The 24221-nt window shown below is 47.6% G+C and overlaps 1 protein-coding gene across 1 annotated transcript; it reads right to left on the bottom strand.

The window, feature by feature from the left end:
• Positions 1-19665: 19665 nt before the first annotated feature.
• Positions 19666-21315, bottom strand: LOC149275520 (uncharacterized). Its single transcript, XM_089504639.1, has 2 exons — positions 20793-21315; positions 19666-20708 (listed from the first exon to the last, which is right to left on the bottom strand). Exons 1-2 carry the CDS (start codon positions 21313-21315, stop codon positions 19666-19668), a joined length of 1566 nt encoding a protein of 521 aa, XP_089360765.1.
• Positions 21316-24221: the final 2906 nt, after the last annotated feature.

The following is a 24221-nucleotide window of genomic DNA, read 5'->3' as shown; positions in this document are numbered from 1 at the left end:
TAGTAAATATTCAAATCTAAACTATTTTTTCATATTTAATAAAAGCCATGATTGACAAAAATGCATTGTGACGGCCCCGGGTTAATCGGTGCCGTCTGTGATAGTTCTTGTTTGTGATACCTGCATTTCCCGGTATATGTTGTAATTATGGTGTGTGCTTTTGTTCCCCTTGTTTGCTACCCTGTCCAGGTACCACATGTCCTGCCCCCTCCCTCCTTACACAGACTACAGTAGAGACCCCCTACTGGGCTGAGTGCTAATACTCAGTCATATGCAAAGGAGGGCAGGATGTAATTCCCTTGTGTCTATTGAATGCAATTCCCTTGTGTCTATTGGACGCAATTCCCTTGTGTGTCTATTGGACGTAACTCAATCCCTTGTACTGTTTAAATACCCCTGTGTTCCCAAATAAAGGGAGTTCCTGTTTTCACCTCAACATGAGTGTTGCCTGATGCTTGGGGTGGGCTGATATGATCCTGTATTGTCCTTTTCAGGACAATAAGCACGCTGTGTAGCTAAGCTTCGGCTAGCCACAGCGCCAAGGTAGCTCCGGTGCAGCGAAGCCCACCCTTCTATCTACAACGCTGGTTCTGCCTGGCGCTGAAGGGGTTAATTGTTGGTGTCCCGGCAAGAGGAAGCAACGTTTGGCGGGAGTACCCAGTCGGGGTACAGGTCGGTCTCGTCACATGCATTTCATGTTTTTATTTCCTTTTATTTGCCACCCTGTCTCCCAGTTATGCCTTATACCCCCTTTATATGCCACTGTGCCTCCGATATGCCTTTTATCTCCTATATACTACTGTGCCCCCTGATATGCCTTATATCTCCCTATATGCCACTCTGCACCCCTGATATTCCTCAAACCCCCTGATGGAGCACCGGCCACTCTGCCCCCTCATTCTCAGTGGTGTCTAGCGGGGGCAGTCTGTGAACCTCCGCTGCTGACCAGCACTTTTGCTAGAGCTTTGATGAGTGAGCCCCCAAAGATCATGTGATGCCGATGCTTCACCAGCTGCCAAAGAGGAGGATCCTCCGCAGTGCTGAAGGGGACCTGGATCCTGCTGTCTGACAGCCGATGAACGTCTGCGCGCTTCTATGATGGAGCACTGGAAGGTCATGTCATGCCGTGCCGTCGCTCCGTCACAGAAGCTCCAGAGGAAGTGCAGGGCAGAAGCAGATGTTTCTGCGCGCATCACACAGATACCCCCCACTGCAAGAGAGGAGGATCCGGGTCCCCTGCGATCTGGATCCTAGTGATCAGATCATAATAAACTAATCTCTTCAAAGTATCTAACATCATCTCATCACCCGGGATACATCTTGAGGATGCAGCCTCAGTTACTAATCGTTCCTCGTGGCGCTCTGCCACTCGCTCCTGTCCCCCTCACTCTGACCCCTGCCCTCCCACTGACTACTCTCCCCCTCACTCTTGCTTTTCCCTCAGAAATCTCATGGTGCTGCCACAACCACAAGGGATTCTGGGTAGGTGCATGCAAATACGGTCAACAACAATCACCCTTGGCCTCTATATCCACTTTATACTCGGATCCCTTGGAAGTAATTGCCCGCTGTACAAGTCTGTAGATGAGTGTGTAATAATAAGGCTTCTACTACCCCCTTCATTTTAAGAGGAAGGGGTTTCCATCACCTTTACCCACCATAACTTTGGTTAAAGAGAACTACAACTCCCCTAATCCTCAGCACCCCATTAGAATCCACACACACCCAGCTTCTGCCTCATAACACACACAAGGACTGCAACTCCCATCACACACCTTTAAGATAATGCCAAGTTTAGCATGAAGCAAAGGAAGACTGCAATTCCCATCATGCACTGGGCTCTAGCAGCCATCAAGAACTTAAGATCCCAGCTCCCACTATCCGTGTGGCCGGGCAGAGAGACAACTCCCATCATCCATATCTCCGTTTGGGCTTAAACCCCAACGATGATTACAAATCGGTAATCCTCACAGGAAGTACTGCAGGGGCTTGGAACGCAAAACCGGAAGTTAAACGGAACGCAAAACCGGAAGTAACGCATTGCACAGAAGAAACGCATCTTGAGGAAGCCTATGGGAGTTTGCAAGTCACATCCGGGATTTAAAGAGCAGCGTGACCCCAGGAGCTGACACTCTCCTTACAACCGCTGGCAGGTCTGTGCAGGTAAATGCTGAGGGGAGGGACAGTCTGGGCCCAGGAGCTGACACTCACCCTGTAACTTCTGGCAGGTCTGTGTGCAGGTAAATGCGGGGGGAGGGGCAGTCTGGGCCCAGGAGCTGACTCTCTCCCTGTAACTTCTGGCAGGTCTGTGTGCAGGTAAATGCTGGGGGAGGGGCAGTCTGGGCCCAGGAGCTGACACTCTCCCTGTAACCCCTGGCAGGTCTGTGTGTGCAGGTAAATGCTGGGGGAGGGGCAGTCTGGGCTCAGGAGCTGACACTCTCCCTGTAACCCCTGGCAGGTCTGTGTGCAGGTAAATGCTGGGGGAGGGGCAGTCTGGGCCCAGGAGCTGACACTCTCCCTGTAACCCCTGCCAGGTCTGTGTGGATCAAAAGGCCCTCAGTCGGAGAGGAGCGCGTGCGTTTCAGTAATTACTGCTTGGATCGCTCGCGAGGGATTTAGTGGATGCAGCCGGTGGGGATTTATCAGGTTCGGTCGGAAGCCTGATTGTTTTGAGCTCTTCCTTTCCTGCTTGCAATAAGGTGACGGCGTTTAGCTCTCCGTTGTTATGTATTAGAAGGTTAGAAGCCCCATCGGTAAGCACGGCTCCCTCCGAGCCGCCGCGGTGATCCGGAATGATCTCTGTTTAACCGCGGTATGGGAGGAGCCCAAAGATGGAGGGGGACCTGTAGGCCTCAGGGATTTCCTCTCTATCTCTGGCTGCAGACACCGCGCGGCCATCCAGAGCGGAATCCAAACCTCGACTCTGTCTTTTTTTGCCGTCACGTTATTATAATTTGTGGTACAGGGAGGCGTCTGAGCGCCAAACGCGGTGACCCAGGAAAGAGTCCGGTTTAGGGCTGAACATGGACAAGGATCCGGTGGCTGAGAAGATCTTGAGCCTCACCCTGGAGATCATCTCCCTGCTGAGCGGAGAGGTGAGGGGCCGGTGTCTCTGGGGCCAGAACATGGATGTCGTTCTGTCCACAAACTGCAGCTCAGATGTTTCTTTGCTCATCGATATTTCAATATCTTTCCCGATATACAGGATTATATGATTGTGAGGAAGCCCAGTGACTGCGTCCCACCCAGCGACGGCCCCCGTGTGTCAGACGGACCCCCCGGGACCCGGAGCCTCAGCCCGGTGCCTCCACCTCACTCGCTGACCCACGAGAGGAACCGCGAGCAGAAGATCCTGGAACTGACCAACAAGATGATGTCCCTGCTGACTGGAGAGGTGAGCGCTGCTGGGAACGGGACGTTATACAGTAACACCGAGGCGTGTGTCTGGATGGTGACGGCTCATTGTGTGTCTCAGGTTCCTGTGAGGTGTGATGATGTCACCGTCTATTTCTCCATGGAGGAGTGGGAGTATTTAGAAGGACACAAGGAGCTTTACAGGGACGTGATGATGGAGACCCACCAGCCCCGCGGCTCTCCGGGTAAGAGGTTTAATCCCTGCGGTCTGTGTGTAGATATTAAGGCATCTTCACTGTAACAAATAACATGTAAAATGTGAGGTCCGTATAATAAATACTCGGCAATAAGGCAGCCGCGAGAGATCTCAGGAGCCGGAGCCGCTGTTACCCAACAACGTGTGAGAGTCACCTATTGACAGGTTGCTGGTATTTGCATTCCAACTTCCATAGGTGGCTTCGAGGATGGGGTGGACGGCTGCCTCGTTCCACACATACGTTTCAACCAGCTTTGACCCTCTCCTAATGCTTTCAAAAATGCTAAAAACAAATAAAACAAAAAATATAACATTCGCCTACAAGTCAAAGGGCCAGGTCGGTTTCTGTCAGTGAAGGCTCTGCTGCAGAGACAATTACGATCAGTAAGGATGATCAGATTACTTCTGACCAGTAGGAGTTCTCGTTGTTATGACATTCTTGATGACCCCTCTCCTTCTTAGATGTCCTAGAGAGAGAAGTCATCCAAGGATAAGGTTGGGCTGAATGGGTCTTATCTGCCGTCACTTTCTATGATAATAATAAATAAAAAAAACCCAGACATTTTTAATTTAAAAATTACATTTTATTTTATTTAATACATGATTATTACTACCTGATCGCTTATCAGTGACACTTTAGGTCACTGGTTATTGCTTGGTCTCGCTGATCAATGTTAGGGGAGACAGTTTTTTTTATCGTAAAATATTTAATTTTTAACCTAATAAAATTATATTAGTAACGCATAAAAGCGGTGATGGCCGCCGTTCTCTTCTAAGACAATCTGAAAATATTAGTATAACAGAGAAGCAGATTCTGCCAGACGGGGAGTGTTTAGAAATGGCGGCGTCTCCGCAGGTAGAAGACATTTATCTGAAAGAGACTCTGAAATCTACTTGTTTGGGAAAGCGGCTGCTTCACTTAATTTGATGATTTCTCTCCGGCAGACGCGTCCGAGGTCAGAGATCGAGCCCCTAATTCTCCGCTGGACTGTAAGACGTCTCATTTTATTAAGGAGGAATCCGCCTCATGTGAAGAGACAGACATTTGTGACCCGGCGGAGTCTCCACAGACAGAGCTCACAGCGACTCGTAATGAGGACGGACCCCCCTCAGATGAAGACGGAAATGTCTCAGCCCCCGATACGCACACAGAGCACGACGGGGGGGATAATACGTCTGTCCACGTAAAGGAGGAATCCACTTCCAATGAAGATTATTGGATCCCAACCGAACACAAGGGATCTACTTCTACTGATAAAACCCAAACCAGTAACACACATTTTCAGTGTGAAACGCCCCCCGATGAGGGTGCATATAGCTGCCCCGAGTGTCAGGAACGGTTTACCAGTGACTCTGATCTTCTTCAGCATCAGACCATCCATGATAGATCGGCGGTCTCCACTCTGGACGGCGAGAAAAGTTCTAACTCTGAAGGCATTGGGCATTGGCGTATTCACAAAGGTGGGAATCCTTATTCCTGTCCTGAATGCGGGAAACGTTTCAAAAACAAGTTCCATTGTGTACGGCACCAGCGGACTCACACGGGTGAAAAACCATTTCTGTGTTCCGAGTGCGGGAAAAGTTTCAACAGTGAATGGCAGCTTGTTCAGCATTTTAGAAATCACACCGGGGAGAAGCTTTATTCCTGTCCTGAGTGTGGGAGACTATTTAAGAGCAGCTCTGACCGCAATCAACATCTCAGAATTCACTCCGAACAGAAGCTTTTCTCGTGTTCAGAGTGCGGGAAACATTTTATCGGTAACTGGCAGCTTGTTCAGCACTTAGGGATTCACGACACAGAGAAGCCATATCCCTGTCCCGAGTGTGGGAAATTATTTAAGAGGAGCTCTCACCTTGCTCAACATCTCAGAATTCACTCCAGGGAGAAGCCTTTGTCGTGTTCTGAATGCGGGAAATGTTTCAAACAATTTTCCGCTTTAACCTACCACCAGCGGATTCACACTGGAGAAAAACCGTTTCCATGTTCTGAGTGCGGGAGATGTTTTCGCAGTAAGGCGCACCTTACTCAACATTTAGTCGTTCACACCGCGGTGCAGCGTTTTTCATGCTCCGAGTGCGGGAAGTCTTTCACGCAGCCTTCGGCTTTTGCTCTCCACCAGCGGACTCACACAGGAGAGAAACTATTTCCGTGTTCTGAGTGCGGGAAAAGTTTTAGCAGTAAGGCGCAAGTTACTCAACACCTCAGAACTCACACCGTGGAGAAGCCTTATTCCTGTTCAGAGTGCGGGAAATGTTTTAAGTGGAACACTGACCTTCTTCGACATCTCAGAATTCACACTGGGGAGAAGCCTTATTCCTGTTCGGAGTGCGGGAAACGTTTCTCCAGGAACTCATACCTTGTTCAACATCTCAGAATTCACACCGGGGAGAAGCCTTATTCCTGTTCAGAGTGCGGGAAACGTTTTAAGGGGAACACTGACCTTCTTCGACATCTCAGAATTCACACCGTGGAGAAGCCTTATTCCTGTTCAGAGTGCGGGAAACGTTTCAAACAAAAGTCAGCTTTTGTACGCCACCAGCGGACTCATACGGGTGAAAAACCATTTCGGTGTTCCGAGTGCGGGAAATGTTTCAACGGTAAATGGCAGCTTGTTCAGCATTTTAGAATTCACACCGGGGAGAAGCCTTATTCCTGTTCAGAGTGCGGGAAACGTTTCATACAAAGGTCAAATTTTGTAGCTCACCAGCAGACTCACAGGGGTGAAAAACCATTTCCATGAGTTTGGAAAAGTGTGGGAAATATTTAGTAGTAGCCAGAGAAGCGTTAAATGTCTCAGCATTGACTCTGGGGAGACTTTATTCTCGTTCCAAGGAGATTTTTCACACAGTCCTCAGATTTCGCCGTCTGTCAGCGGACTCTCGGGAGAGAAACTATTGCTGTGTTCGGAGCGTGGGTAATGTGTTACCCGCAACTTTCACAATAACATTCCAGGTCATACCTGAGAGAAGCCTTATTCCTGTTCCAAAGCCGGGAAATGTTCCACACAGTCCTCAAAGCTTGCCGCCACAGGAAATAGTTTCCGTGTTCTGTGTGGGGAAAATGCTTCACCTGTAACTCGAACCGCCTTAAACATCTCGGAATTCACGGCAGGGAGAAGCCGTGCATGTGTTTGGACTGTAACAAAATGTTCTAATGCTAAAGCAAATCTCAGTAAGCACCGGAGCGCACACCGTTTAGAAAGCGTTTCTCGTGTAATAAATTGTTTTATGTTATTCAGTTTCTTATTGCAATTTAGACGTATGTTCATTATGAAAATTAATATCACTAATTACTTTCTGATGTCCTGTTCAATAAAGAAGGGAATAATTACCTAAAAATTGCAATTTCTCTGATTTTGGGTGTCAATGCAAAGGATGGCATTAAATCTTAAGTTCCCTGGTGGGTGGATGTCTGGTTGGTGAATGTAAATATGGAATTTACATGAACACCATTTTGTATTAAATATACATGTTGTTGTAGACACTTTTGCCAATGCAGACAAGTCTTGGTATTGATTTCTTTCTCATCCTCAAGTAACGGGATAACATATGTTTGCTTGTCCGTATGCTAGGACGATATTTACTCTGTGTAAATAATGTTTTCACCTTAGCCTATGTTTGATGTGGATTAGTTGTACCCACTGTATGCTGAGTGTTTACGTTTTTCTTTGTGAATGGTTTACACCTTGTTCTTCTCCCGGATATCTGTGCTCACCACTCTGAAGGTTCTGCAGATTTATTCAAGAGCTCCTGGGAGGCTTTCAGCTCAAGAGAGGTGTCCCCCATAAGAGGAGGAGTGAAACATTTTCAGTGCATAAGTCCCCTGGTGGGTGTCTCGACCAACCAGACATCCACCCACCAAGGAACTTATACGCCAACCAGACATCCACCCACCCACCCGGGAACTTATTAAGGTGCTGATTTCTTCCGCAAGATACGCGTGATGGAGATCCATACTCAGACTGCGTAGCTCCTTGCCACTGAAAGATTGGTAATAGATCCAGGGTTCCCGTATGAGCTCCCTCTCTGTAACCGCCACCTAGTGTTGCCCACCACAAGCTTAATGCAGCATCAAAAGAGTGACAGGGTGGGGCAAAGGGCGTCCGTAGCGAAGCTGTTCCAATTATCGGCGGTTCCTGCCCGCCACACAGTTCCATGTATTTGCAGCTAGGTCAGGCACATCGAGCATTTCCTGGCTCGTAGAGCCCCCCCTTAGCCGACTAGTTCATAGGACTCTGTTTCTGGCAGACCAGATGGGGTTTCCAGGTCACCCTGTGGCCACCCAATGACCCCAGGGATACTTAGACACAAGAAGGGAATGGGCAGGAAGGCAAGGAGTCTCCCCAGAAATCCACCAGTGCCCTTCTTCCTAACTCAAACATAGGTAGCGCATCACAACCAAAGTTCAGCCAGCATCTTGACTGTCCTGATAAACCTCCGTCTGACTACCGAACCCGCATTGCATGGGGGCATCCAAACCGAGGTAAGGTTTCTGGCAAAACTGACCAGCCCAAACAGGGGCTATATGGTCCCATACTACCTTCAACCCAGAGGGCTTAGGAAATCCATATAGACCCGACCTGGGGTCAAGAAAACAATAAAGCGAGGGACAGAGTTCAATTAAGGAGTCCCTCACATCATGTGACACCAGGGTTGGCAGGGAAAAAGGTTTTTCTGACTTTTATCACAGGATTGCAGAAAAATGTCTTCCTCGCTCTCTTACAGGGTTCTTATGTGTGGCTGAGATGATATATATATATATATATATATAATGTTATTATACACACACACACACTGATCAGCCATAACATTGTATGCCTAATATTGTGTAGGCCCCACTTCTGGACACCAAAACAGCCCTGACCCGTCGAGGTATGGACGCCACTAGACCTCTGAAGGTGGGCTGTGGAATCTAGCCTTTTTAAACCCGGCCCGCTCCCGCTGATTTTATGTCCAATGCCGCCCGCTCCTGCAACATGTAACCCGCTCTCGCCACATGATCTGCAGATTTCCTGCGCACTCCCGCAAGGCTGCCTTTGTGTTGCTCCCTCACAGCGTCTCTTTTCTTGTTCCGCCCAAGAACACAGCGGAGTCATGGGAAGTGATGTAAAATCACGTGACTGTGCTGTGTTCCTGGGCGGAGCAAGAGAAGAGACGCTGTGAGGGAGCAGCGCAAAGGCAGCCTTGCAGGAGTGCCCGGGATTACTGGGACCCGCAGGTACAGTGTCTTGAGCGCCTGCTCCCGCCTGCAACACCAGCAATTGTACCGCATACTCAAGGTGACGTCTTACCAATGACTTGTAAAGAGGCGGATAATATCCTCCTCCCTTGAATGGATACCTCTTTTTATGCATGCTAAAACCTTATTGGCCCTCGCAGCTGCTTGCTGGCATTGCGCACTGTTGTCAAGTCTGTTGTCAACCGTTATTCCTAAATCCTTCTCATTGGTAGTTTCCCCCAAGGATATTCCATTTAAAGAATAGGTTGCATTTTTATTATTTTTACCATAATGCATAACTTTGCATTTCTCTATGTTGAACCTCATCTGCCACTTGCACGCCCGGCCCTCAACTCTGTCTAAATCTTCCTGCAAAGAAGAAACATCAAGATTAGTCTGAATTACCCGGCCTAATTTTGTGTCATCAGCAAAAACTGTGACATGGCTCTCAATGCAGCCTGGGAGATCATTTATAAATAAATTAAAAAGAAGAGGAGCGAGGACAGACCCCTGAGGCCTCCACTTAATACCTGCGTACAGACTGAGAAACATCCATTCACAACAACCCTCTGCATTCTAACTTTCAGCCGATTTCGGATCCACAGACAGACATTTGCCCCGAAGCCTATTTCTGTTCATTTATAGAGTAGCCTTTTATGCGGAACCGTATCAAACGCCTTGGCAAAGTCCAGATAAATCCCATCTACAGCCACCCCCAGGTCTATATTTACTAACTTCTTCATAGAATGCTAATAGGTTGGTTTGACGAGATCCGTCTTTCACAAATCCATGCTGACTTCTACTGATTGGATTCTGGATCAAGATATGATCTTGAATGTATAACCTTTATTATTATTATCTTTTATTTATATAACCTTTATTATTATTATCTTTTATTTATATAACCTTTATTATTATTATCTTTTATTTATATAACCTTTATTATTATTATCTTTTATTTATATAACCTTTATTATTATTATCTTTTATTTATATAACCTTTAGCAACCCTTCAAATAATTTCCCCACTACCGATGTTAAGCTTACTGGCCTGTAATTGCCCGGTTGAGATTTTGATCCCTTTTTAAATATGGGCACAACATCTGCCTTGCGCCAATCTAATGGAACTATGCCCGAGCTGAAAGAATCCCTAAAGATTAGTAATAATGGTTGGGCCAGAGTTAGGCTTAACTCCTTCAGTACCCTTGGGTGTATACCATCCGGTCCAGGGGCCTTGTCTACCTTAACAGTATTTAATAGCTTGAGCACTTTTTCTTGTGTCAGCCAATCCCATGTTTGCTGCAACGGTTCCTTAAAATTAGCCAGCAGGGACTCATCACACCGACCACCTTCCTCCATTGCCCCATTTCTTATGTTCACAGATCAATGTAGGTGCTTTTGACAGACAGGGGCTAGCATGGGCACCCTGACTCGTCTGCGGCTACGAAGCCCCATACACAATAAACTGTGATGCGCTGTGTCTTGTGACACCTTTCTATCAGAACCAGCACTACCTTTTTCAGCAATTTGTCACCGGTTCACCGAAATTGGCATTTTTAGGTAATTATTCCGTTCTTTATTGAACAGGACATCAGAAAGTAATAAGTAATATTAATTAGCGTTAGAATATTTTGTCACAGTCCAAACACATGTACGGCTTCTCCCTGCCGTGAATTCCGAGATGTTTAAGACGGTTCGAGTTACAGGTGAAGCATTTTCCCCACGCAGAACACGGTTCTCTGAGTCCGCTGGTGGACAGCAAAACCTGAGGAGCGAGTGAAACACGAATAAGGCTTCTCCCCGGTGTGAACTCAGACGTTGAATGAGGTTAAAGTTGCTGGTGAAAGATTTCCCGCACTCGGACCTCGGCAATAGTTTCTCTCCTTTGTGAGTCCGCTGATGGAGAGTAAAAGTCGAGGACTGTGTGAAAGATTTCCCGCACTCGGAGCAGGAAGAAGGCTTCTCCGTGGTGTGAATTCTCAGACATCTCTCACACGTTTCCAACATCACGGAAATGGTTTTCTACCCGTGTGAGTCCGCTGGTGGGCTACACAATCCGACCTTCGTTTATAACATTTCCCGCATTCAGAACACGACAAAGGATTCTCCCCGGTGTGAACTCTGAGATGTCGAACAAGGTGAGAGTTCCAGTTAAAACATTTCCCGCACTTAGAACATACAAAGGGCTTCTCCCCGGTGTGATTTCTGAGGTGTTGAGTAAGGTGCACCTTACAGCTAAAACATTTCCCACACTCAAAACACGGAAACGGTTTTTCTCCAGTGTGAGTCCGCTGATGGTAGCTGAAACTAGAGTAATGCTTGAAACACTTCTCACACTTGGAACATGAGAAAGGCATCTCCTTGGAGTGAATTCTGAGATGTTGAGTAAGGTGCGCCTTACTGCTAAAATGTTTTCCGCACTCGGGACACGGAAACGGTTTTTCACCCGTATGAGTTCGCTGGTGGCGTATCATATGGGACTTGTGTTTGAAACGTTTCCCGCACACTGGACATGGAAACGGTTTTTCACCCGTGTGAGTTCGCTGGTGGCGTATCATATGGGACTTGTGTTTGAAACGTTTCCCGCACTCAGGACAGGAATGAGGCCTCTCGTCTGTGTGAATACGCTGATCCCTAGTGCGCTCAGAGTCACAACTTTTCCCGCAGTCCTGAGAGGAGACCACCGATCTATCATGGACGGTCTGATGTTGAAGAAGATCAGAGTCACTTGTAAACCGTTCCTGACACTCGGGGCAGCTATATGTACCCTCATCGGGGGGCGTTTCACGCTGAAAATGTGTGTTACTGGTTTGGGTTTTATCAGTAGAAGTAGATCCCTTGGGTTCGGTTGGGATCCAATAATCTTCATTGGAAGCGGATTCCTCCTTTACGTGGACAGACGTATTATCCCCCCCGTCGTGCTCTGTGTGCGTATCGGGGGCTGAGACATTTCCGTCTTCATCTGAGGGGGATCCGTCCTCATTACGAGTCGATGTGAGCTCTGTCTGTGGAGACTCCACCGGGTCACAAATGTCTGTCTCTTCACACGAGGCGGATTCCTCCTTAATAAAATGAGACGTCTTACAGTCCAGCAGAGAATTAGGGGCTCGATCTCTGACCTCGGACGCGTCTGTCGGAGAGAAATCATCAAATTAAGTGAAGCAGCCGCTTTCCCAAACAAGTAGATTTCAGAGTCTCTTTCAGATAAATGTCTTCTACCTGCGGAGACGCCGCCATTTCTAAACGCTCCCCGTCTGGCAGAATCTGTAAAACTCTCGAGTCTTGTTGAATAACTGCGGCTCCGGCTCCTGAGATCTCTCGCGGTTGCCTTATTGCCGAGTATTTATTATACGGACCTCACATTTTACACGTTATTTGTTACAGTGAAGATGCCTTAATATCTACACACAGACCGCAGGGATTAAACCTCTTACCCGGAGAGCCGCGGGGCTGGTGGGTCTCCATCATCACGTCCCTGTAACGCTCCTTGTGTCCTTCTAAATACTCCCACTCCTCCATGGAGAAATAGACGGTGACATCATCACACCTCACAGGAACCTGAGACACACAATGTGCCGTCACCATCCAGACACACGCCTCGGTGTTACTGTATAACGTCCCGTTCCCAGCAGCGCTCACCTCTCCAGTCAGCAGGGACATCATCTTGTGGGTCAGTTCCAGGATCTTCTGCTCGCGGTTCCTCTCGTGGGTCAGCGAGTGAGGTGGAGGCACCAGGCTGGGGCTCCAGGTCCCGGGTGGTCCGTCTGACACACGGGGGCCGTCGCTGGGTGGGACGCAGTCACTGGGCTTCCTCACAATCATATAATCCTGTATATCGGGAAAGATATTGAAATATCGATGAGCAAAGAAACATCTGAGCTGCAGTTTGTGGACAGAACGACATCCATGTTCTGGCCCCAGAGACACCGGCCCCTCACCTCTCCGCTCAGCAGGGAGATGATCTCCAGGGTGAGGCTCAAGATCTTCTCAGCCACCGGATCCTTGTCCATGTTCAGTCCCAAACCGGACTCTTTCCTGGGTCACCGCGTTTGGCGCTCAGACGCCTCCCTGTACCACAAATTCTAATAACGTGACAGCAAAAAGACAAAACCCCAAAGAGAGTAAAGCAGCCGTCACATCACCCGGCACAGGGTCACTGTATAGGACGGTCTCCTCCGTGACTGACACTCACCTGTCAGCTTCCGGGTTACCTCGCCAGCTGCCTCTGGGACTAGCCGGGTCTAACACCTGGGCTCAGACTACCCCTCCCCCAGCATTTATCTGCATACAGACCTGCCAGGGGTTATAGGGAGAGGGTCAGCTCTTGGGGTCATGCTTCTCTTTGAATCCGAACACCGGACGTAAGTTGCAAATTTTCTTTGGTTTCCTCAGGATGCGTTTCCTCTGTGCAATATGTTACTTCCGGGTTTGCGTTCCATTTAACTTCCGGTTTTGCGTTCCAAGTCCCTGCAGTACTTCCTGTACACCAATAAACTGCGGACCGGACGCTCTCCTGTGAGGATTACCGGTTTGTAGTCATTGTTGGGGTTTCGGTAGGAGATAGGGATGATAGGAGTTGTCTATCTGCCGGGACACACGGATAGTGGGAGTTGTAATGTTTAGCTCGTAATGGTTGCCCTTTAATGGCTGTCAGAGCCCAGTGCGTGATGGGAGGTAGACTGGATCATCGGAATTGTAGTGTTCCTTTGTGTTATGCTAAATTTGTTAAAATCTGAAAGGTGTGATGGGAGTTGCAGTCCTTGTGTGTATTGTGAGGCAGAAGCTGGGTGTGTGTGGATTATAATGGGGTGCTGAGGATTATAGGAGTTGTAGTTCTCTTTATAAAGCAGTCATGTGACATCTCCAGGCCCTGAGCTGCACAGATAGGGATTGTGGGGATTGCAGATCATTCACAGGCAGCGCCATCCGAATAATTCTTATCATTTAATGAAATCACTAAAACCCCCGCTCTGTCTGCGGCCAAAACTGGACACCACGGTGCTAGAGGGTATAACGGGGGGTTACACAGGGTGACCCTGCAGTCTGCGCAGAGCCTTGATGGGATCCGGGGGGCCGCCGTAATCACCCAGAAACCCGCTTCTTCATCACAGGGAGGGATCGATCTCGGTGTCGTCTTCATACAGGAGATATTAAAAGCAAAGGCGTCTGAGTGCCAAACACGGTAACCCAGGAAAGAATCCGGTTTAGGACTGAACATGGGCAAGGATCCGGTGGCTGAGAAGATCTTGAGCCTCACCCTGGAGATCATCTCCCTGCTGAGCGGAGAGGTGAGGGGCCGGTGTCTCTGGGGCCAGAACATGGATGTCGTTATGTCCACAAACTGCAGCTCAGACGTTACTTTGCTCATCGATATTTCAATATCTTTCCCGATATACAGGATTATATGATTGTGAGGAAGCCCAGTGACTGCGTCCCACCCAGTGACGGCCCCCGTGTGTCAGACGGACCCCCCGGGACCTGGAGCCCCAGCCCGGTGCCTCCACCTCACTCGCCGACCCACGAGAGGAACCGCGAGCAGAAGATCCTGGAACTGACCAACAAGATGATGTCCCTGCTGACTGGAGAGGTGAGCGCTGCTGGGAACGGGACGTTATACAGTAACACCGAGGCGTGTGTCTGGATGGTGACGGCTCATTGTGTGTCTCAGGTTCCTGTGAGGTGTGATGATGTCACCGTCTATTTCTCCATGGAGGAGTGGGAGTATTTAGAAGGACACAAGGAGCTTTACAGGGACGTGATGATGGAGACCCACCAGCCCCGCGGCTCTCCGGGTAAGAGGTTTAATCCCTGCGGTCTGTGTGTAGATATTAAGGCATCTTCTCTGTAACAAATAACCTGTAAAATGTGAGGTCCGTATAATAAATACTCGGCAATAAGGCAGCCGCGAGAGATCTGAAATCTGCTTGTTTGGGAAAGCGGCTGCTTCACTTAATTTGATGATTTCTCTCCGACAGACGCGTCCGAGGTCAGAGATCGAGCCCCTAATTCTCCGCTGGACTGTAAGACGTCTCATTTTATTAAGGAGGAATCCGCCTCATGTGAAGAGACAGACATTTGTGACCCGGCGGAGTCTCCACAGACAGAGCTCACAGCGACTCGTAATGAGGACGGATCCCCCTCAGATGAAGACGGAAATGTCTCAGCCCCCGATACGCACACAGAGCACGACGGGGGGGATAATACGTCTGTCCACGTAAAGGAGGAATCCGCTTCCAATGAAGATTGTTGGATCCCAACCGAACCCAAGGGATCTACTTCTACTGATAAAACCCAAACCAGTAACACACATTTTCAGTGTGAAACGCCCCCCGATGAGGGTACATATAGCTGCCCCGAGTGTCAGGAACGGTTTACCAGTGACTCTGATCTTCTTCAGCATTGGACCATCCATAATATAACAGCAGCCTCCTCTTTGGACTGCGGGAAAAGTTGTGACTCTGAGTGCATTAGGGATCAGCGTATTCACACAGACGAGAGGCCTCATTCATGTCCTGAGTGCGGGAAACGTTTCAAACACAAGTCCCATATGATACGCCACCAGCGAACTCATACGGGTGAAAAACCGTTTCCATGTCCCGAGTGCGGGAAACGTTTTAGCAGTAACTGGCACCTTGTTCAACATCTCAGAATTCACTCCAAGGAGAAGCCTTTCTCGTGTTCAGAGTGTGAGAAATCTTTTAACAGTAACTGGCAACTTGTTCAGCACTTTAGGATTCACACCGGGGAGAAGCCTTTTTCATGTCCCCACTGCACGAAACGTTTTAAGAGCAACTCGCACCGCGTTCAACATCTCAGAGTTCACACCGGGGAGAAGCCTTATTCCTGCTCCGAATGTGGGAAACGTTTCAAACAATTCTCCAATTTAACCTACCATCTGCAAACTCACACAGGAGAGAAACCGTTTCCGTGTTCTGAGTGCGGGAAATGTTTTAGCAGTAAGGCACGCCTTGGTGATCATCTAGGTGTTCACACCGGGCAGAAGCCTTATTCCTGCGCCGAGTGCGGGAAATCTTTCACTCAGTCCTCGGCTTTTGCTCTCCACCAGCGGACTCACACAGGAGAGAAACTATTGCCGTGTTCAGTGTGCGGGAAATGTTTCACCAGCAATTTTCACCTCGTTCAACATGTCAGAACTCACACCGGGGAGAAGCCTTTTTCATGTTCTGAGTGCGGGAAACGTTTTAACAGGAACTCCCACCTCGTTCAACATGTCAGAATTCACACCGGGGAGAAGCCTTATTCCTGTTCCGAGTGTGGGAAACGTTTCAAACAAAGGTCGCATTTTGTGGCCCACCAGCGGACTCACGCGGATGAAAAACCATTTCCGTGAGTTTGGAAGTATGTGGGGAAACGTTTAGCAGGAGCAAAAGATTTGATTAATATCTCAGAAGTCCCACCAGTGAAAAGCCTTATTCCTGTCCCGAGTGCGGGAAATGTTTCACACAGTCCTCAGATTTTGCCCTCCACCAGCGTAGTCACACAGGAAAGAAACCATTTCCGTGTTCTGCGTGGGGAAAATGCTTCACCCGTAACTCGAACCGCCTTAAACATCTCGGAATTCACGGCAGGGAGAAGCCGTACATGTGTTTGGACTGTGACAAAATGTTCTAACGCTAAAGCAAATCTCAGTAAGCACCGGAGCGCACACCGGTTAGAAAGCGTTTCTCGTGTTATAGACGTGAAAGAAGTGTGTGTGTAACAGGACAGGCTTCAATTGACTTTAACCCCTTTCTGTATTGGAATATTTTTTATGTTATTTTGTCTTAGAACGATTTAGCCACATGATAAGATTATTAAAATTAATATTACTAATTATTTTTGATGCCCTGCTAAATAGAAGGAGAAGTTGCTCCTCTAGACACGTATTCCTCCAAGCTTGGAAGACGCTGTACAGGACGGCATTAAATTTGGTACGGTTTCCTCTAGAGGGAAGCATCATGACGGTCATGGTCAATATGGCAGAAAAGAAGACAATTCAACCGTTACCAAGACCCGTATGACCTACTGCCAGAGACAGACAATCAATAATATATGTGTGCTTCTCAGCCAATCGAAAGACCCTCAAACAGAGAGGAAGACATTTTTCTGCAATCCTCTCATAAAAGTCCCAAACATCACAATTTTTCATCACCAGATTCCAACAAATCACAGAGAGAGCTGTAGTAACTCCCAGAGATCACCCAGATGTATCCTCCTCTTGTCCCCGGAATCACTTCCAGCACCAGCCAGCATGCGCACCTTGGAACCCTGCTATGTGCACCCAATAAGTAGACACAACTACCTTGGATTGAGTACAGCAGGAATGAACAGTTTATTGATGTAAAACACAGACTCATATAGCCACAGAACTTCATTAACATAAATCAACATTGATAAACAGGTACATGACAGGTACATGTAGACAACCCAACCTTTAATCCCCTTTAGCTACTGAATCTCCCCCTGGCAGCCATCCTGTTAATGGGATTAGTTTACACAATGGAGTTCCTGCCTGTTTGGTAGCCGGGCTGGAGCCATCTCTGAGTACCTTGGGGCCTGTATGACAGCTCATTCTGTCACAGTGATCCTTTGTTTATTAAGCACCAACAAATTACTTGGCGCTGTACAGAATAGAGGAACAGCGTCCCGGGTTCCCTTACCAGACTGTGACTCGATTAACCTACCAGAGAAAAGATAAAGAAGTATCTCGGAGGGTCGGTAAAATAGTAAAGAGGGGGGATTCATAGTAAAGAGAGGTAGAGACGTGAACAATCCGTTTAAGATAAATCTTCCTAGAAGTCACTGGACCAATCAGCTGCCGTAAGAGTAACCTGTAAACCGCCTCCAGAAAGAAAAGCAAAATGAGGATTAAAGTGTGAATTCCTGCTAATTTCATGATCCAGCGACCCCCTTTTAGTTAAAATAGAAGAAGAGACCGTCCGATGTGGCTTATGGAAAGAAATCTTTCCTTGCCGGAGCCCTACGGACAGAAAAACTGTTACTTTACCTGTGACGGCCCAGGGTTAATAGGTGCCGTCTGTAATAGTTATTGTTTGTGATGCCTGCATTTCCCGGTATGTGTTGTAATTATCGTGTGTGCTTTTGTTCCCCTTACGTCTTACCCTGTCCATGTGCCCCATGTCCTGCCCTCTGACTTTAACCCCTTTTATCCCGGACACCGTCAACCCCACTAGAGCGCTCTTTTGTGGAGTAGACCCCCGGCTAGTTGGGTGCGGACCAGGGATGGTCCTGGGAGGGAGCCGCCTGTAGATTCCCGACCGATGGGACTTTGAAGTGCTGCTACTCGGGGTCCCTTCGACGATCACATCGCTTTTTGGACAGAGCTATCCATCGGTAACCCGGGATCGCCACCGCTCTTTCGGGATCACCCCGAAAACGACGGTTTAAGGCTGTACAGATATTGCGGGGCTCGGTGGCCAGAGTATGACACCGCACTGCCTGGGCGGGGTTATGTGGACTACCTCTTATCAGGGCGGTAGAGCGCTGTAATGCTATACTTCCGTATACTACAACACCCCGAGGTTGAGCTGTGTCCTCTGCTATGATCACTTATTGTCCTTTTCAGGACAATAGCCCCACTGTGTGGCTCAGCTTCGGCTAGCCACAGAGGCAGAACAGATATGATGTGAAATCTAGTATGGCACTAGAGGACATGCAGCAGTTGCCGCTGCCCTATCAAGCTCCCTGGTGTGCTGTTTTGGGACGAGGGCAGCAATTGCGAGAGGCGTCCAGGAATATACTGGGGACCCTGTTTTCTGTATACCCGGACATTTTACAGTAGTGTATCGGGGGGCGCCAGCCAGACGGCCATAATGTTCACCCTGGGCCGGACGGGGTGGAGGATATTGTATTTCATCTGGTTCGATGTATAAATACCCGAGTGCTTTTCAATGAACCTGAGTCTGTTTCTCACTCTACATCGTGTCTCGGCAAGTGAATGAGAGCTATAATTACTCGGCTGCCTCGTGAACTGTCGGGACGGAAGACCTACACGGCGGAGCTACTCATCCCAAGAGCAGCTCTCCTTCGCAATTCTCTGCTGTGAAAGTGACCTATGTGTTTTAAGTAAATGATTTATTTTAACCTGAAATGGTTCATTTCATACATCTCTAAAGCTTTTGATACAGAATCTAAGACTCATCGATAAAAGAACCTTTTCCTCCTGTCCATCACTTCAGTTATGGAGCACCTTTGGAGCTCGTCTACTTTTACATTTTCGATAACATCTATTTTTTTTTATACAAATAAATGGAAATTTGCTCCACACAATTTATTTATTTTTTCAACAAAAAAAATATTTCAAAATAGAAACAACAAACAAATGATTATGAAACATAAACCTCGCAGCAGATAATGGCCACCTTGACCCAGATTAGTCTTCCTATTCTTCAAATCGACGTAAAACCTCAGAGAATATGAATTATAGGAATTAGGAAATGTAACAAATGATTTTCGCGACTCGGTATATTCTGCGCCAAGATGGCGTTGGAGCGGCGAATTACAGACGCAGTCGGCATTCCGGAAGAGATCTATCCAAACAACGCAATACGCACCCCAATACAATCTGCCCCCGAACACTAGCAGAGATTATAATGTTTAATAAACAATAGTAACTTAAACCTGCTCTAACAAAACACCAATAATTTCACCAGAGAGACAATTATCCACGCATTTTTTTCCCACCACAATGTGAGTTTCGACAGAATTGTGAAAAATCCGGTTCTTCCCTTTCAGGACTCGAAACAGATTTCTCCCCGATGTGAATTCCTGTATCTAATAAAGCCGTTATTTGTACCATGGACATCTTTTTTCTTCCTTAATGTGTGAATTTGCTACTTTCCGTTGCATTTCTTTCTACAAATTCTCCCTTTCCATGGTGCTTTTTCACGTGGAAGTTCCGGTTCCGGCTTGAGTTAAAACATTTCCCGCATTGAGAACACGCGAACGGCTTCTCTCCCGTGTGGTAGCTCTGATGTGCAGCGAGGCCTGACTTTGTGTTAAAACGTTTCACGCATTGAGAACACGCGAACGGCTTCTCTCCCGTGTGGTAGCTCTGATGTGCGGCGAGGCCTGACTTTGTGTTAAAACGTTTCACGCATTGAGAACACGCAAACGGCTTCTCTCCCGTGTGGTAGCTCTGATGTGCAGCGAGGCCTGACTTTGTGTTAAAACGTTTCACGCATTGAGAACACGCGAACGGCTTCTCTCCCGTGTGGTAGCTCTGATGTGCGGCGAGGCCTGACTTTCTATTAAAACCTTTCCCGCATTCAGAACACGTGAAAGGCTTCTCTCCCGTGTGATAGCTCTGATGTGCGGCGAGGCTTGACTTTCTGTTAAAACGTTTCCCGCATTCGAAACACGCAAACGGCTTCTCTCCCGTGTGAGTTCTCACATGTCGAATTAATGCTGACTTTACGTTAAAACCCTTTCCGCATTCTGAACACGCGAACGGCTTCTCTCCCGTGTGATATCTCACATGTGCGCTGAGGGCTGAATTTGTGATAAAACGTTTCCCGCATTGAGAACACGCAAACGGCTTCTCTCCCGTGTGGATTCGCTGGTGTATGACGAGAGAAGACTTTGTGGTGAAACATTTTTCACATTCGGAACAGGCGAATGGTTTCTCTCCTGTGTGCGTTCTCACATGAGCACTGAGGTGTGATGACTTGATGAAACGTTCCCCGCATTCAGGACACGCGAATGGTTTCTCTCCCGTGTGCACTCTCTTGTGAGTGCTGAGGCTTCCTTTCGCAGTGAAACATTTCCCGCATTCCAGACACTTGCATGATTTCTCTCCAGTATGGAATCGCATGTGTCTGGTGAGTTCTGACTTTAAGGCGAAACGTTTTCCGCACTCCGGACACGAAAATTGATTATCTTCACTATGATACAGCTCGTGTCTCCGTAGCCACGGCTTTGTTGAAAAACTTTTCCCGCACTCTAAACACGCGTACAGCTTCTCCCCGGTGTGAACTCGCTTGTGCCTGGTAAGCGCTTGCTTGGTGGTGAAACTTTTTCCGCATTCGGAACACGCAAACGGTCTCTCGCCGGTGTGACTCCGTTCATGTCGGATAAGGTTGGGTTTTGCGATGTAACGTTTCCCGCATTCAGCGCAGGCGAACGGCTTCTCCCCCGTGTGGGTCTTCTCATGTTTATTACGATTTCCTATTTGGGAGAAACGTTTCCCGCACTCGGAGCACTCAAAAAGCTTCTCTCCGGTGTGATGTCGCTCGTGTTTTTTCAGCTCATGACTTCTCGTGAAACATTTCCCACATTTGGAGCACAAGAATGGCTTCTCCCCTGTGTGCTTTCTCTGGTGAATCGTAAGCGCCGTCTGGGAGGTGTAACACGCAAACGGACTCTCTCCCGTGTGGATTTTCTCATGTTTATTACAATTTCCTATTGAGGTGTCACATTTCCCACATTCGGAACACGGAAAGGTTTGTTTTGCCGTTTGATCATCCATGTCTCGAGATTGGGTTCAGAAGATAATGGAGAACCTCAAATTTCTATGAATGTTTCTATTTTGCTCGCTAAACACTTTATCCACCAGAGATTGGGGTTCCTCGGCTGCGAGTGACGGCACTTTTATCCCCAAACTCGTTTCAGGATTTTCTTGTGATTGTATTTGTTTCTTCAGACTCGATGACGAGAGAGATGACGCAGGAGACGATCTTCCATCTATGTGGTCGCAATGTCTGTATATTCGGAATATTTACACTCCTTAAAAAAAATAAAAATAATAATTTTAAATCATGTTTAGAACACAGAGAATTGGTGAAAAGACAGAGTTTCTGGTAATGGGGTATTTTCTAGTTGGGTGTTTCGAGTCGACTCCCCCGAGGTTCTGTCTTTGGTCTCATTCTTTTCAGTTTAATGATCAGAGATCGGGAACAGGGCCCGGAGAGCGATATCTAGATATTTAACAGATTAAACCAAACTATGGAAGGAAATTAAATCAGAAACAGTCGTCAGCTCCCTGCAGAAAGGTTTGGACCATGTAAAAGTCTATTACAAAGTCTGGGCCCTAAGACCGATCTCTTAGGGGCCCCATTAGGAACAAGACCTTCCTCTGACTTGTGTTCTGTTACTAATGTTATACGAGGCATCAGGAGAGAGAGAAGGGCAGGGGCTTTATGGGGGTTATAAACAGCAATAAACCAACAGACACCTCAAACTAGTAACACTCAACAAAATGAACACTACAAACACACAGACAATATAATATACACAATAAAGAACACACAGCAAACCTGAACATACAGCCAGGGGCAGATAGAGTTACCACCCCAGGCCTGTACACTGCAGTCCCTGCAGGCCTTTTCCTTCCCACGAGCTTCTCCTTAGAGTCTCCCCTCAGCTTGGGTGAGGTTTTTATACACATTTTCTCTTTGGAGTCTGGGAGAGTCAGCACTGCATAGTTTCCCGAATACTCAAGGAGGTCGGGAGACAGTCCACCCACACCTGGTCATTTGCATATGCGAGAGCTCTGGCTCCAGGACGTAGAGGTGAGAAAACCCTCATCTTCCTTTTCAGCGGTTAGGTGTGGAGACCGTATGGCATCCACCGCCCGGAAGAGAAGGTTATTGTGATCACTACTTTGCATATCAAAGGGAATGAAACCTTGATTATTGATACACCGGATGGTGAAATTCCCTGATGTTCCCAGGAGAACCATGTGTTTTATGATATTAAAATTAGATCAACTACAGCATAGAGACCAGTTCAATAGATTTCTTACAATGTGCCATTTGCATTCTTTTTATACTTGTTGCAAGGAAAGGAGGGGGAGTTGTTTTGGTGTAAAAGGTGCTTGTGTCAAAATGGAGTCGCTGACCATGTGCTTGGGAGGTAAATACACAACCCAATTATACTCAAAGCGCTCACCAGATAGAAACGCTTACAGTATTAGTCACACTAATAAACACTCGCTAAAGAACTTGGGATTATGTCACAGGAGCCAATCACACGACACCAAGCAGATTTATTTTACTGCGACTGTCTGAGTTCTGCGCCAAGATGGCGTTGGAGCGGCGAATTACAGACGCAGTCGGCATTCCGGAAGAGATCTATCCAAACAACGCAATACTCACCCCAATACAATCTGCCCCCGAATATATAAACAGCGTGATACCCGTATACTTATCAGCTCCTGGGCAGTCTCACGGAGACAACGTAACCGGAAACGATGGAGAACTGGAGACACACGGCTGGATCAATTCGGCTAAAGTCACGCTCTTCAGAACGGTTCCCCCTGACCTGGTCTTTTATGTTATCTCCGCCCGTAACCGGTCTATTTTCCCCGCCTAGTTTAGTCACTTATTGGTTGCCCTGGCCCCCTGCTTGTAGGCTGGGAGACCCTGTTCTCTCCTGCCTGGGAGAGCCTGTTGCCCGTGCTTCTAGCTTGGAAAATCTCCATTGTGTTGGGGAATATCTGCTAAATGGTTATACTGTATTTTTGTAATTTTGTGACTTTTTCGGTTGTAGGAACTCAAAAAGAGACGTAAACCGTTCCACATTTATCTGTGTCCATAACACCTCCTTACACCCCGCGGGGGGATCCTGAGCCTCCGCTCCCAGGGAGACGGGGTACATGGCTTCGTTATTGCCTCCAGCCAGCTGGGCACCCAGGGTATGGATGTGGGGTCCAGTTGGGAGCAAATCTAAGCCAGCAATAAACTCTGACACAGAGCTAACTTATATATAACTATGTACTGCTCAATAACACAATACTATGCGGGAATATAGGGGTTAAATGATGCAATAGTCAGTATTGTGTCCATATAACCTTCACCCGCCCGCAACCAGTACTGTGGCCCTCCCCAGGCCTCACCCTCGGGGTAGTTGGGTACCGTTAGTTGGGGCACATAGTATGGCTCAGGTTATGCTGTATACATGGACTTGCTACCCAGTAGAGATGGTATGGCCAATTTCTGTATGAGAGGGGTTAATTTGATTGTATAGGGATGTGGTGCCAAAAGGTCTTTTAACATGAATTTGTCTTTTGAAGATGAGACTTCAACCAGGGCCCTCCGCAAGGTGTGAAACATTACAAAAGAAGGTGCCGCTATGTCTAGCCCCAATGTAAAAGGACAGAGTACTCCACCATGCCTGGATCCCCTTTTTGTTCATAATATATATTCCTTTATTAAGTTCTGCCTGATGAGACCGTTTTATTGGTAATTTGAAATCACGTAATTATTGCGTTAAAATATATTGTGTGGGTTTTTAGTCTAAAAACCAAGGCACCCCATTTCAGTGACAATGCCCAACGCCCCCCGGAGGTGACCCACAATTTAATTGTTTACATAAAATAAGGTCCCATTGTATAGGGACCCACTGCTGCCCTTTCTAAATAAAACCCCAGAATAA

Source organism: Sceloporus occidentalis, unplaced genomic scaffold (assembly GCF_023333645.1).
Source record: "Sceloporus occidentalis isolate IW3139 unplaced genomic scaffold, rSceOcc1.0.p SCAF_282, whole genome shotgun sequence".
NCBI classification, from domain to species: Eukaryota; Metazoa; Chordata; class Lepidosauria; order Squamata; family Phrynosomatidae; genus Sceloporus; species Sceloporus occidentalis.
Note: the sequence above shows the minus strand (reverse complement) of the source record. Positions and strands in the feature narration are given on the sequence as shown.

Excerpts from the sequence above, each read along its gene's own strand:
- LOC149275520 (XM_089504639.1), bottom strand. The coding sequence starts at position 21,315 with ATGGATGATCAAACGGCAAAACAAACCTTTCCGTGTTCCGAATGTGGG. Across the intron at positions 20,709-20,792 it reads GGAGAAGCTGTACGCGTGTT|CGGAGTGCGGAAAACGTTTC; the intron begins TAGAGTGCGGGA and ends AATTTTCGTGTC.